At 38.4% G+C, this 15,796-nt stretch overlaps 1 protein-coding gene across 2 annotated transcripts in view; it reads right to left on the bottom strand.

Moving 5' to 3' along the window:
- Positions 1-14,429, bottom strand: part of SLC36A4 (solute carrier family 36 member 4) — an 84,915-nt gene extending 70,486 nt beyond the window's left edge. Inside the window, exons 1-5 of one of the 2 annotated variants that reach the window (XM_042793332.1) lie at positions 14,348-14,429; positions 5,199-5,322; positions 4,315-4,405; positions 3,050-3,138; positions 1,623-1,718 (exon numbers count right to left, since the gene is read on the bottom strand). In XM_042793332.1, the coding sequence (XP_042649266.1) occupies positions 1,623-1,718; positions 3,050-3,138; positions 4,315-4,405; positions 5,199-5,322; positions 14,348-14,375 (428 nt within the window). In that variant the 5' untranslated portion in view covers positions 14,376-14,429. Of the gene's footprint in view, positions 1-1,622; positions 1,719-3,049; positions 3,139-4,314; positions 4,406-5,198; positions 5,323-14,017; positions 14,112-14,347 lie in introns of those variants that run through there. The other variant, XM_042793333.1, reaches the window with a different exon arrangement.
- Positions 14,430-15,796: the final 1,367 nt, after the last annotated feature.

Raw genomic sequence — 15,796 nt, forward strand, 5'->3', positions numbered from 1 at the left:
CTGGCATAAAATCAAATACAAAGACTTAATGTGGTACAAATATAGACAACAGACATATGTACATTCAATGCACATTTAATAACTTTTTATAAGGGAATGTAGTCATAGAACGAGGGATAACGGTTTTAAACTGAAAGAGGGTAGACTTAAATTCGATAAAAAGAAGAAATTCTTTCCTGTGAGGATAGTGAGACACCAGCACAGGTTGCCCAGAGAAGCTGTGGCTGCTCCCTCCCTGGAAGGGTTCAAGGCCAGGTTGGACGGGGCTTTGAGCAACCTGGTCTGGTGGAAGGTGTCCCTGCCCATGGCAGGGGGCGTGGAATTAGATGATCTTTAAAGGTGTCTTCCAACCCAAACCAGTCTCTGATTTTATAAATTCTGTTGTTTTCCATTAGCCCCTAACACACCAGTTTTTCACCAGGACCAGAGATGAAATGTCTCCTACAGTCTAAGTCATGTAAGTTTCAGCAATTCAAGATAACAAACATTTTCACATCTTACTAAGTGGGTCTATAACAAATGTATCAAATACGCATTCAGTCACTGTATCTCATTGAAAAAACACTCTAAACTATGGTTCAGATTGGTTTTCAAAAATCTTATACACAGTGGTGGCATGAAGACATGCTGTACTGAAACCCTTTGCTAGAGTCAGACATACAGCCTTAGAGAATGGATTTGTTGCAGCACAGTGTCTCTGGAAATCAAATTGCCATTTGTGGTTTGTAACTTTTTGGTGCGTTATAGAATTCTCATTATATTTCATTACAAACAACTTTCCCTCCGATTGAGCTCTACTCCATTCCTATGAAGTCATCAGAAAAAATCCTAAGTGACTAGGCTCACCTTTTTCTTATTTGAAACATAGTAATAGTCAAAACACATCATGCAAGATGCTGCATCCTTGAAAATAACAGGATCAAAAAAAATTCCTCCTTCAGGGAGGGAAAAAAACACTTAACGTAGAACAACACATCTGAGTTTTTGAGTTTCACTACTATGTAGTCATACCATAAACTCCATAAACAGCTATACAGCAACAAACAGCAAAGAAAAACTAATGGTCTTTTTTAGAAGAGGGATAAAGTACTTAAGAGAGACAACAAGCTATTAATATCTGCATGTCATTAATGCAAAATACAGTAAATATTTCTCCACTATTTGTATGTTATATTTAAACAGGAATCAAAGAATTGCTTTGCTTCCTTTCAGAAAAAATACAGTGAAATCATTAACATTCGCAGTGTCAACATGCTTAAAAAGTGAACTCTGATGCAGAGAAACATGTTTATGGTAAAAGAGAATGAAAACTTAAATTACTTCACTACATTAGACAGTACAGAATGCACTTCTGGTTATACCACATCTCTTGCTGTATTACTAAACAGAATTATTTTCTTCACCGCTCTTGTAGATCCAAAAACTGAAATGCCTAGCAGAGAGACACTCCCCAATCCTCCCATGTCACCACTACAAACTGGTTGCAGGAAATAACAAATAACACTGCATAAAAATATTTCAAGCATGGAGGACACATTCTTAAAGAAGGTAATAACTTAGTAAAAAGGAAATCTAACCATTCCACAACAAATTTATTAAATTAAATTATTATGCAAACTTACCGTCCCCAAGAAGCTCGTTTATGAAGAGCAGTCAGGGGCCCCACTTCCATGGCATAACTAACTGTATCACTATACCCCAGTGAGGATTTTTTCATCCTGAAATCAAAGAGTGAAGACAGAATGGAGTTACTAGAAACTATGAGGGCCTAGATCCCTACCTTGAAAATGCTGGTGGCCTCCCAAGGATTATAATAAGTAATCACCTGTGCCACTATTCTGTGGCCACTGAATTTTAGAGGTATGGTTTGGGCTTCTTTCCCCTCGAAGGGCCATTCATCAGTCTACAAGCATGTGAATGACAATGCTGCTTCACCCCTAATTCAACAGTACTAAATCAGCTTCTTACGAAACAACTTTCTTGATAAATTAATCCAAAATTAGGTTCTTCTAGTATCAGTTTAAGAAATTAATCTCAAACCTAAAAGTTACAAAGAACTTCAACAGGATTCAACAGATTTTCCTGGACAAGCAGTCAATCTCAATTGTTTCTAAAGATATACCTAAAACTAAAATCACTAAGGCAATTCAAAACTACAGAGGAAAAAATCAAAGCATTCAGGAATGACAGGATCCCTTCACAGTACAATATCACATTAAACTGAGAAGATAGTTCTTTCAGCTACAGGGACATGAACAGCTTTGTGTTTCTATTCAGTTCAAAAACTTCATTACACTTTTTAAATACAACACCCTCCTACTGCTTCTATTTAACACCTGACAGTAAGATAAAAATGTTTATTAGAAGTCACTATTAATCAAAATACTCTCAGTCAAATTTGAATGACTGCTTCCCCCCCCCCAGTATTGTATATTTTACTTGGAGGAGTATCTAGTGTCTATCTGCTCACTAGCATCACTTTAATACATTTCTTCAACACTACAATTTTGAAGAATCAAATTGTCACAATCCATAGAGACAGAGCTCACATATAATCATGAAAGATTTTAAGAGCATTTCTTAGTTCATCTTTTATTCCTATAAAGTATGTATAAACTGACTATTTACAAAAATTAGACACTTTTCATAGCTATAAAGATTCAGAAGCTATGAAGGAAACTATGGCGATAAAGAAGGACTAACAGGCTGAGGCTAAGCAATTAAAACTGCAATGAGAAAGACCTGATTATTTGCCAGCAAAGATGAGGAACAGGATACTGAGTAACACAGTTATACCAACTTCATTTTGTGTATGAGCAGAGGACAAATATTTGTTTCAATGTATTAAAGCTGTGTTGCACAAAGCACAGCTATCATTTTTAGTTGCACCATAAGAATTTGAGCGTTGTTTCTATTAAGTACAAGATTTTGAACTGAAGAGAAGAAACTGCTACTGCATCAGGACATTCTGTAGGCCAAAAATCAGAAATAGAAAAGAAGAAAAAATAATACTCAAACTCAGCAACAGAATGAGTAGTTACACATTTACCTCTGACATAGAGAGTGGCTGCAACGTACCAAGATGTGCATACAGTGAACAGATATAACTCCTATGAACACAAGGCTGATTGGTCCAATCTGGTATGGGAAAAAAAAAAAAAAAAAGGAAGACATGGGAGATAAAGAGAATTTTTCATGAAAATATGCTGGGGGAAAATAATTACATGCAAAATTTTCAAATTGTATCAAATAAATTAAGAATTTTAAAATTTATGCAACTGGATATTTTTCCCCTCTCAGAGGAGGATCTGCTGATGATGTTTTATGGCATTCCTTACTTTTAGTTCATTACATGACAGAAGGCTAGTCAGTGGTGATCAAGCCATAAACACCAAATGGGCATGAACACTCCTCTAACAGCATCATTAAGATAATTGCCAAAAAATTTGTCAAGAGAGAAGACTGCATATACTGCACAATTCAGAACAGTGGTTTGAACCACTTTAAAGTGGCAATAACAATAAAAGTTTCTTTCCCTTACATTAGTAGACTTGATGATGTGTGGTGTAAAAAAAAAACAAAAACAAAAACAACAACAAAAAAAAAATCCCCACAACCACAACCCTAATAACTTCTACTATTACAAGTTACAGATAATTTTCAAATGAAATCATTTGTTTCAGAGTAGAAGTCTGACCAAAAATTTTCACAGAAGGTACTTGCTTTTCGCATGTAACTTCCATTCTTAAACTGAACATTGTGTAATAAAGAATTACAGGATTATTTAGTCGTAAGGTGAACGTTTCACTTGATTATATACACCCTGACTTAGGAAACGCATTGTTTGTTACCCACTGTAAACAAACTGTGCTCTACACTGTTTCTGCAGAAATACAAGATTGATTTAACGAGCAGATGTTGCATCGTAGAACATACAATATGGCTCTAGAGAAGTCTGGAGGAAGGTAAAACAACCCCATAATAACAATTCTCATGAGATATCATAGGAATCTGAGTGAATCGAATCATTCTTTTTTCTGACAAAGATTTTGTTTTCACCAGAAAAGCATTTTGACTAAGCAAAAATACAACACATCCTATAAGGTCTTCAGGGTGAAGTAGTAACTTTAAAAAAATATATAAATCTTCAGTACTAAATTCATCAGCCTAAAGAGGAAAAAGAGAACATAACTCTGTTGAAGTTGACAGTGCCAAACAAAAAGTACCAAGATTTTAGTTTTTCAGGAACAGACATGTATCTGTAGATCTTTCTAGATAATTCTTCTAATCTATGAAAAATAACTGAGTTCTTACCACAATGCCAGCATTTTTAATTGCAAGTGGGAGACCAAGAAGCCCAGTTCCAATGTTTCCCTTGAGGAGGTGAGTAAGTGTTTGTATAAACCTGAGGATAAAAATATAAAACGTCACATTAGAAGTACACTGAGATTGGTGGGGGGGAAAAAAGCACACTCTCTGTCATATCATAAAGTGATAAACTGTGAGCTCCAAGTACTTTAAGGTGGTCCAGCTACTTTAAATAATGTCCAGCACATTCAAATAATGTTATTATTCAGCTTTACATGTGAGCTCCCTCAAATAGAACATACAAGTCTGATCTTCAGTTCCTTCCCCCAGCTTCTGAAAGGTTATTTCCTGTGTAATTTTATTGTCCTTCTGCCTCAGAGTCAAAATTACTAAATTTCATCAATGCTATGTTAGAAGAGTAACATTCAAAGCAACTGCCAGCTGCAAATCATGTCTGATCGCCAAGGCTTTACCAAAAAAAAAAAAAAAAAAAACCCAAAAAAAAACACCCAAACTTTTACAAGTTCTTATAATTAAACTTTAAGAAACTGATTATTTCCAAAGTCTTCTTAAGTTTCTTCACGAGAAAATAAAATCAATCAAAAACTTCTTTAAATAGTGCTTGGGATTTTAAGTGACGTAATCACTTTATAAATGGGCATCTTAAAATGTTTTACAGCCAGTAGATTGTCAGCTTCCAAAGATCAGAGAACCTATTCAAAATGGACAATGGACTGCTTTTTGGCAGAACTCTGCAAAGTCCTGATGTGTAACCATGAAACTGTACCGCGGGTGCAAGAAAATCCCTTAAGAGTTCAGTAAACTACTCATGAAGAAACAAGCCAGAGGCAACAAATTTTACCAAGCTGATACTAGAGAGTAATACATACGTAATGCCTTCTTCATTATCAAGCTGGTATTGCTTCTCGACTGGCAGGAAATTGTTTTCATGCTCTTCATCCGAGATGTCATCTGAATTTTGTTCATCAATTAAAGGTTTCATTACTTCCATGTCTGTACAACACAGTTAAGACCATATTAGCACAAGAACAAACTTATAGTTTAGAAGAAAACATGACTCAAACTTCCCTCATGCCATGAAGTTTAAATGTGTTCCTAAGTACAAACCTGATTTAAGCAGATAGATATGCACAGCACAAGTCTGCACAGAAAAATCTCTCTCTTAAATGGGGCACACCATTTCATTATCATTATGGCCAAACACTACAGTTTTTCATTAAGAACAACAACTTTTTATCATCAAAATGTTGATGTTTTGATCATTTTGTAAGCTAATACAACATAAAGCAAACCAGAGAAGTCATCCATTGTTACAAAAGGATGAGATTCATCTTACCCACCATTAGCTATTGCAAAACTAAGCATTTAGTCAATTCTTATCAGTGGTGAGCAAGGGCAATCCCCAGTCATCCCACCTTAAAACGGATAGGTAAAACAGGTACCACAGATGATGTTTCTAGGCACTGGCAAGGAAACCAAGGTATCTGGCTGTGTGCTTTGAAAGATGCATTTTCATGAACCTTTTAAAGTAGCATAAACTGCCACCTGGTTGGCCTTAGCTCTGATTTTAAGTCATAAGCAAATCTGTCCCACACAGCAGTTGAATGATTATGACAAAAAGCAAAGCATTTCTGAATCTAAGAATTAATGGAATAGAAGGAATATATATGCAGGTCAGACAATACATACTATCCCAATTTATTAAAATTCACTGTGTTTGTCATAGAAGACCAATAACAGGATGACAGATAACATGAAATGGAGGAGATGTTGTCTTTCCACACTGAATCATCATCCAAAGAGAAGCCAGCCTCTTCAAATATGAGACTGAATGCCTGACACTCGGTGATTACACCTTCCCTTCTTCTTTACCTTGTCTGACTTACATTCTGACCTTTGTTCAGGAGAGAGATCATGGCAATAATGAAAACATAAGCATTTTCAAAGAGGCAGGAAGAAAGCTCACACTAAACAAATTACACCAGTGATCCACTCCAAAAAGCCAGCCTATCCCCCAGTTGATGAACCTGTTCCTGACTCTCCGTCCCTCTCACCATACATATGGCTCTTGTATATTTAAATTCTTAAGTCCTTTCATGCATCACCACTTCCCATACATTAATTCTTGTGGGGAAGAAATCCTTTGCTATCTGAAATACCAGTAATCACTCTGCTTTTCAGGGACACCTCCTGGAGAAATAGCAGGACACTTGGGTAGCATACTACTACTCTGCCTGCTACTGATAATGGTAAACTTCAGTTCTAAGATGTCTACATGAGCACAATGCAGTTTTTAAGAAGCATCTTTCATACATAATTTTCACCATACAATTTATTGCTCGAGATTGCAACCAATCTTGTGACACACTATATTGACCCAAAAGAAAGATAGCCAGCCTCCCCACCAAAAGAGGTTATATGCGAAGTTTTTTAGTTCATACCTAAAATCAATATAAACCTTTAAAGATTTATGACCTTTAAAGATCATCTTGTTCCATCTCACCTGCCATGGGCACAGATATCTTCCACTAGATCAGATTGCTCAAAGCCCCATCCAACCTGGCCTTGAACACTTCCAATGATGGGTCATCCACAACTTCTCTGGGCAACCCATGCCAATGCCTCACCACTCAGCCTAAAAAGTTTCCTCCTTATTTCCTCCTTTATGTTTAGTTTAAAACCTTTGCCCCTTCTGTCACTACCATCCCTCCTAAAAAGTCTCTCTCCATCTCTTTCCTGTAGGTCCCCTTGAAGTGCTGAAGGGCCACAATAAGGTCTCCCAAGAGCCTTCTCTTCTCCAGGCTGAACAACCCCAACTCTCTCAGCCTTTCTTCACAGGAGGGGTGTTACAGCCCTCTGACCATTTTCCGGGCTCTCCTATGGGCCTGCTCCAACAGGTCCATGTCCTTCTTGTGCTGGGGTCCCCAGAGCTGTATGCAGTACTCCAGGAGGGATCTAATTAATTACAAGCAGAAGATGATCACATATAGTGGCAATTTTATACCATTTCCTAAGCTAACAGCAGTATCGTAATAGCCCTTTTTTAAAATTTGCATTTCCAATCATATACTGCTAGAAGACATTGAGTAGAAGTTCCCCTCCATAAGCAAAAACTTTTGCTGTGCATGAGTTGCATACACCAACCTTTACCGGTCTTGAATTTTTGCAATGGAATATTTTGTCCTCATGCTATTTCTTGAGCTTTCACTTAAATGATTTCCCACACAAATGATCTTCAAGCACACACAACTTTTACATCATGTTCTTCTTTTTTCAGCTCTTCATTCTCTGCTGGAACCACTAAATTATCTCCATATCAAAATAACACATAAATACTTTGGGTTTGATTGTTTTCACCTTTGTGTATTTGCCTCCATGACATTACATTTGTTCTCAGCCTCATAACTATTCATTTTTTCTGCACTCAGTAGAAACCTTATAAAATCTTCTTTGTAACTTCTCCTTATGCCTTTTGGTATAAGCTGTTCTATCGTTTAACCTTTCTCCAGACAGCTTGCCATCTCAAGATTCATTAACAAGATTCAGGAAGACCCATAAAACTGCAAAAAATCACAATGGAGTTCTCCGAACTATAGCACAGCACACAGCCCCACAACCAAGAAAAACAACTGTAAGAATGTACTCCAGCATATTTTCTTATTCCAGCTTCGACCACTTCAAGCACAGCTGTGCTCCTTCTTCACTCCAAGGTCTTCCATGCTACGCAATCATCTTAACCCCAAAGGAAGGCAACAGTTAATTTAATACAGCCCCCACTTTTTAATTTAAGCCACTTGGGTAATGTACCTGACCATCCTTTCAAGGAAGAAATGGTGTCTAAATACTTTTATTGTGGTGGTTTGAATATTTATTTCCAAATCCTGGGGAGGTATGAGCTACACATTTTACTATCTGTCTTCCCACACCATTCTGCTATTTTATTAGTGTCACTTATGCAATAGAACATCACAATTTCATACTCAATTGCCTTCCCAGCTGAAAGCCATGAGCAATCACTGATAACGACAGAAAAGCAATGCATCATAAAAAGCATTTACTTTGAAAACCACATTAAAGTTTTATTTACGAAGTGGCTTGATGTACAAGGCAACACATTTCATACAAAACTTGAGTCCTAACAGCACGGAACCTCCTCTTTGAAAGGAGAAGCTGCTATTCTGTAGTCACTATATGCAAGAACTGAAAGTTTTCTGCACACAGACCGCTTTCTGCTACATATTAGTTACCTACATTCTGCTTTCAGTATACATCCTGATAACCTGTCCATCATTACTAGTCTATATGTTGAAATGAAGGAAGACTTGAAGTTAATAGGATGGCGGGATCTTACGTATTTCTTTAAACATGCTTCTTTCAAACACAGCTAAGCAGAAGCAGCCAGACAACATTCATGTGCCAAGCCAGTAAGTGTCAAAACAAGGCTTCTACAGGGAATTTCCTTATGTGGAGAACACAGCACCAGCTGCTCCAGATAGAAGGGAAGATTTCACCTTACTTAAATGTTGCAAATGGGTCTATTTGACCACAGAGAAAGAAATTAATTTTCCCCAGATGTCCCACTAAAAAACTTTTAAAGCTGCATTCAATTAAAACAAACATCTGTATGTTTCTTTTTACAGATACAATCTTTGCCAATCTTCATTGCACAGCATTTGCATTACATAACTGATTTTATGGCACTTAGTCTACCACACTGCTGTACTTCTAAAATGCTGATCAAATGGATAATCCTTAAAAGAAAAAAGAAAAAAAGTTCACCTAATGCATCTCAAAAATACCACCAGACCTTTCAAAGCTCCAAGACCACTGCCATCAGCTTTTCTCTGAGGTGCTAGTTGATCACAACAGCAGCAAAATTGCACACAACTAGAGTACAGTAGGAGGTTTAATTAATTATCTTCTATGACTGGTCTTTTTTTACCAGATAAGAGGCATTTATTTTAACCCAGTTATTATGCAGACATTTATTTGTCTGAGCATATGCCTGGAAATTATTTTTTTTTAAAAAACAAGATTCAAAGCAACAAATTTGAACTTAATGTAGACAACCATAAAGAAAAGCACTACTATTGTTAAGTATACTACCCCATACAATAACAATTAAAGTTATATGTCCTTTATGTGCATAGGTCATAGTAAGTCTTGAGAATTTTTTGTATTGCCTCTAAAGATATTTGCAGGTTAGCAGAAAAAAAAAAAAAAAAAAAAAAACAAAAAACAAAAAACAAGCAACCAAACATAGAAATCCAAGACTTCTTCTGAATTAATTAAATCCAGAGTGAAAGAATCTGATTTTAGACCAAGCACCGAGTAGAACACTGTGACTGCAGAACTTCACAGGACAATAGCCCTTTAAAGTCTATATCCATTTATGTACATTTTTTGTCTTGTGGGACTAGTACTTAACCATGGCAACAGTACCTTGAAATCGCTTCCACCATCCTTTAGCATACCAGTCCTGGGCAACAGATACGGAGGGAACTGGAGTAGATTAAGTCAACTATTTAACCATGTTCTCAGAAATAGCTTAAATTAACCTCAGAATATCCACTTCCTATCTGTACACTCAGGCTGCCAGTTTGCTGATCCTGTTCTAACTCAATAGCTCATTTGAGACTGAATTCCTCTAGAAGAGTTTTTAAAAACTAGTAACAGCAATCAGCACCAATTCATACTGTGATAACTACACTTACTACAGGTTCCCCTGAAATACTGCATTATATAAAATAGTCCAACAATACTATCTGATCTCTATTCTAGCCATATAAATGGTCTTGAATTACCTCTTTTCCCCATCATCCCTCCTTTATCCCATGACTGGTGTATAGCTTTGGCCTAAAGCATGTGAATTGATTAATAATGGTACTGGGATGTAATACAAGGTTTGGATCCTTTAATTTTCTAAGCATGGGTTTTCATTTGATAATAGATCTCTACTGTCAGAATACTATGGCTATGCCCCTGCTGCACAGTCCATACTCACAGTGACATCCAGATTTGTGTAACATCCAAATTTAATGGATCCAAACTTGTTGTCTAGAGCACACCAGGCAAGAAAGTGTGAGCTGTCTCTGTACTCTAAAGCAAATATGTACTCACAAGGTAAAGGAGAGGGTGCTTTGCATACTTGGACTTAGCCTGAAATTAACTGTTCTGGAGTCCACAGACACTGCCAGAAAATCAGCACGGAATACATACATTCACTTTGATTCCTTCCTAGAAGGGTCCAGCATGTGCAGTTTAAACACAATCTCAAACTCCAGCTACAAGAACAGCATATGCATGCCATACCTCAGTCAGTGGTGAAGTTGGCTGCGCGCTGTCTTACACAGCACACATCAGCCTACCTCAGGTCCATGCTCCACTAAGCTGTCCAGACTGTGTTCAAACACCGTGCACTATTAATGATCCAGTCCAGTGCTCAGTCACAGGAGTCACTGAAAATTTTGCATCATCTTTATTCAACACAACTAAGAATAAGGAAATGCACTTCTACACACCCTTTTGTTTTTACTTAGTCCAAGTACTAGCCAATTTTCAGCACTGTCTTTCCTTCAGCTAATATGAATTTCTTTTCTCCTCATGCCACCACAGAAATCTTTTCTGATCAAATGCTGTGTTCAGGTCATATTTAACAGTTATTTAAATGTTTGTCACTGTTTCTGCTTTCTTCTGTGAACACCCATGTGAGCAGGACACCAAAAAGCTCTGCAAGTACTGCTACTGTCAAGCAAGGCAACACAAAGTACATTTCAATTTCCCTCAGAATTACTGCTACGATGTTAAACTGATTCCTTAACCTACTGGAGAGATAACTCACTGATGTATTACAGCTACACATCACACTATATTCATGCATAAATGTCAACACTGCATCCTCAAAGACCTGTGGCAAATTTCAATCACTAGTCAACCACTAGTTACACAGTGAGAATAAATCTGTAGTGTTTAAATTGTTATGAACAGTATTTCCAGTTTTGTATCTTCAAGTGTATTTTTCTTAGAATTTGCCAGCATCTTGCCAATGTTTATGGACACATTGCCAAATAAACCTTTGAACTGTTACTAAATGTACTTAATCCTAAAGCTTTTATAGCACACTCAAGTAATCCTTAGGTTCAAAAGCTCTGCAAATAAATGAATTTTCATCGAGAACTTTAGTTAATTTTTCTGTACTGCTCAGGCAATTAACACTTCCAAAATTAAATGAACCTCTTAGCATCACAAGGGATAAAACTAATCTTCATTTTATGGGAGAAGCAGTGAGAAAAGGATGAAGCAGTTTGCCAGGGCTGCATAGCAAGTTAAAAGCTAAGGAGATATTAAAAACAAAGCCAAATACAATCCTGCATTGTTCCTTTGGAGAAGGTCACCACCCAGACAAACTCCTATGTAAAACCCCTTTTGCAAATCCAATTTAGCAATATAATGTGGGGTTTTTTCTTCAAGGGTTTTGAAGTCAATGTCATTGAATAGAAAGACCTGGATTTGACATTTAAGCATCGAAAGATCTGGAGGACAGGATATAGCTTATCATTGTTTATGTCAGCTGCTTTTATTCATTTATGGGAGAAGGAACATACAGGTCTTGTTGGAGCACCACTTGTATATTAAATGCTGGGCAAAAAAACAGCAGACAAAAGGGGTCTTGTCGATACTTGACTGCTCAGTCAGCTTCTACACAAGAACATGCTACAGGGCCAGAAACGCAGCACAAGATTCACAGTCCTGTGAAATGTGATTATTAAATAGAGGGTGACCCAGTGTCTCTGTAATAGGGATAAAGATGCAATTTAATAAGTAGCTGTTTTGACTGCTGCATAAAAGAGAAAATCAGAACCACCCAGTCTTTACACTAGTCTAAAATGCGGTTGTATGCTAATATTTTCTCACAGGCTACAGATTGCCACATTCGTGATCCAGAGAGCATGCCCAGAGCTTCTGTCACCCTAACCAAGCCTGTGGCTGCTCTTATGAGACAAGATTACTGATCAAGTCTCCGAATAGCAGAGCTTTTCAATTCAGTATTCTGCACCAGGGCTCTCAAGAAAAAAATTAGTTACAAAGAAAATATTGTCACTAATTATTTTCAGAATCTGCAGCTGGCTCTGTAAGCAGCTCGCTATATAACTCAGTTACTCCCTCAACCACAGAAAGAAATACCAGTTTTTCCACTCCCCAAACCTCAGCTGTTAAATAACCTTCACAGCATTTCTCCCAAAGGCATTAAACTGTGAAGTACAGTGTTGTCCACCAAACACACATGAATCTGCAGAGATCTGCCACATTACTACTGTCATGTGCTTCCACAATCGCCGAAGAAATACGGATCAACATAAAATGACTATGAATGATAGTGCTAGGGGCATGCTTGTCAAGATTGAAAACTTTTGTAGCTTTTTCTAGTTCAGATAATCCAATTCTGTGGTACACAAGCCAGCTCCCTTTTTATTTTCCACTACCACATGAATATAAGAGACCTAAGAATAAAACAAAACAAAAAACCCTCAAACAAAAATGTATTTTCCAGAATGAAAATTAAAAAAGGAAAACTCATCTGGTTTTAAAATGTCTATTAAATACTAATAATCACAATTTCCAGAATAGTCAAATTTAGTATTAGCTTTTGGTGTGTTTGTTTTTCAAGAGCTTTAAAGCTATGCTTGGTGCAGTTATTTGAGTCACTATTTATTTTTCTTTGGAAAATATATCTTTGTGTCATTTATTTCTCTTCATTACAAAACGTAACTTAATAAAGTAGGTTTATTCTGCTTTATGGTAGAATTTATTAATCTTGAAAATGGTTATGTCTAAATAAATGCTGAATGCCCATAATGCCACTCAGTAAGCAGGAAGAACTGTTTGCTTTTGCATCGTAACTGTCAAATCCAGGTGGCTGATGAGAACCCTGAATTATTAAACCAAAGTGTACACAGGTCTCCATAGTTTATTATACACTTTCAGAGGAGCACTTTTCCCTCAACCCACAAGATGTTACTCTTAAATAATCCACTTTCCTGTTTAGACCAAGTGAGATACTTCTACATGATTAACACACTTTCAAGTGATGACACATTGGTAAGATTTAAATTTTATTAAGTATTCAGTATGAACAAACCATTTAAAAAACCTTCTGAAATCTTACCAGATGTTGATCTGCATTTTTAAAGTTAATCCCATAAAGAATTCTGGTTTTAAGGCTTCTAACAGAGAAACTGTCAGATCTGTGACCTTAGCCAAAAAAAAAAAAAAAGCTAAAATTTCTTTCTGCCACCTTTGCTCCAGAGTAAGTAATCTCTCATTGCAAAATGGATCAGCCTCTGGGACAACAACATCTGAAGCACATCTGCTTCCCATCATTAACACGGGACAGGACCAATTCTTGAGTTTACAGCAAAACACAGCTTTGAGGTGAGACTTCCAGTCTGCCCAGTCAAGCCCAGAATCAGCTATACTTTATCACTAAACCGGCTACGAGTTCTCTCTTGTCCATCTATGGATAGACAAATTACGAGATGAACATGTATGTGCCCTCTTTAAAGGCCCAAAGAGTAATCGGCAATAAATAAAGATATCAACACACACACATACCCCCTCAACAAAAAACAAAACAAAACAAAACAAACAAAAAAAAACAGCAATCCTTCATTGTAGATAAAAGCATCACCTAACGATGCAAAGGGAAAGTATTTCCTAAACTTCTGTGCAAAGCCGTGACTTTTCAATGAAAGCAGGAGCCTGACAGGCCGGCGGGGCAGGGCCCACCCCTCCCCCAGGTGGGATGGTTCATCCCGCCCGCCTCGCTGCGCTGAGTGCCGCAGCGCATCCCCCCCCCCCCCCGTGGGCCGAACCATTCCTCCTCGAGGGGAGAGGGGTGGAAGTTGGCTGGCCGCTCTTCCCGCTCGCATCCCCTCCTCTCCGCGCCGCGGCAAGCCGCCCTGCCGCTGCCCCCCGCGGCCGCCCCCGCCGCCAGGCCGCACGGCACGGCGCGCCTCACCCAGCTCCTCCCTGCCCGCGCCCTCCATCGCCCCACCGGCTCGCCGCTCGCCCTTCCGCCGATGTGGAGCCGGCCGGCGCGGCGCATGCGCCCCACGGGAGCGAACCATAGATAACCGCCGGAAAGACAAGCGCTGCGTGAGGTGGGGAAGGTGTTGGTCCTCCAGGGTGGGTGTGGGAGTCCGGCAGCTGTACCGAGCCTGTTGGCGCTTTCTCATTTATGCACCTATCTGTGCTGTGGTGTAGCGACCACCCTGCTGCTGGATGCCCACTTAAGCATCTGCCCTTCACAATGCCTGAGCTTCTTGTGCAGAAGCACCGCCTGACCCTGCACGTGCTGGGCTCCACAGCAGCCTCGCCACGGGGCTCCGTTGCTGGAGGTTCCTCCCTCACACCCTCAGGCCACCCTTTCTCCGCAGAGCTCCCTTCTGTCTCCTGGGCGCCTCGCCCTGTTAACAGAAAGCGGTAATTAATTCACTTAGAGTCAATTTTGGAGTTTTAGAAAGCAGGCATCCTTTATTACAGCGCCGGACACGCAGGGGATAGCTCCTCCTAATGTGTGTGTGTGAAACCAAAGTCAACAAGCATTTATACCACCTTAATCATACATATTCATTGCATTTTTATCATATTTTTATCATAACTTTTTGGGGAACTTGGCATATGTTAATGTCTCCTGCACATGTCACTCTGAAGTGATATGCAGAATCCTCATTCTCTAAACGTTTCCTGAAATGAAGCACAATGACTTGTACAATAAAAGCTTCTGTAATTCCATTAACTTTTATTTTCATGGTTTAAAGACCCTAATACAGGGCAGGCTAGGAGCAGGCAGGCAGGCAGAGATGTTATCCTATCTTAAAGAAGGACATCGTGCTCTGGAGGATTTTCAACTGAACTTACACTGTCTAGCCTAAAAAGATCACCCTTCAATAGAACTGTCTCCCAGCAAGCTTAGTCTATAGTGAGGTTTGAACACTTGGAGACTGATCTTCCACTAATCTGGCACCCACACTTTGAACTATCTTTCATGCTAGTTGCTCCTGGAATAAGCCATCAATATTTTTTCATCAAAACTTTCAAGGTTCTGCCTGTATCTATGGCTGATTTGACTTAAGTAATAAAGTTTCCAGCTGTTGGTTTCCTAAAACAGAATATTTTTTTTTTGCAATGAGAATGTGTAATAAAATAAGTTGTCTTTTGTCTACACAGGAGAAATGCAGGAATCTTCTGAAGCCTCTTAGAAGCTTCAGTCATCTACAGGCATCATTAATTCACTTATCTACAATGAATAAGTTCTAATGGGGAAGACATTCCTTTTCAAATGTCAGATTTACGTTTCTTTCCAGGTACCATGCTTCTTCAAACTTTCATTAAAAAAAAAGGAACTGTATAAGTGAGCTATTACTTGGCCTCCTCAAATTTATTTTGGAAAAGGGTTCTCAATAGG

Source organism: Tyto alba, unplaced genomic scaffold (assembly GCF_018691265.1).
Source record: "Tyto alba isolate M040663 unplaced genomic scaffold, T.alba_DEE_v4.0 Super-Scaffold_2, whole genome shotgun sequence".
Classification (NCBI taxonomy): domain Eukaryota; kingdom Metazoa; phylum Chordata; class Aves; order Strigiformes; family Tytonidae; genus Tyto; species Tyto alba.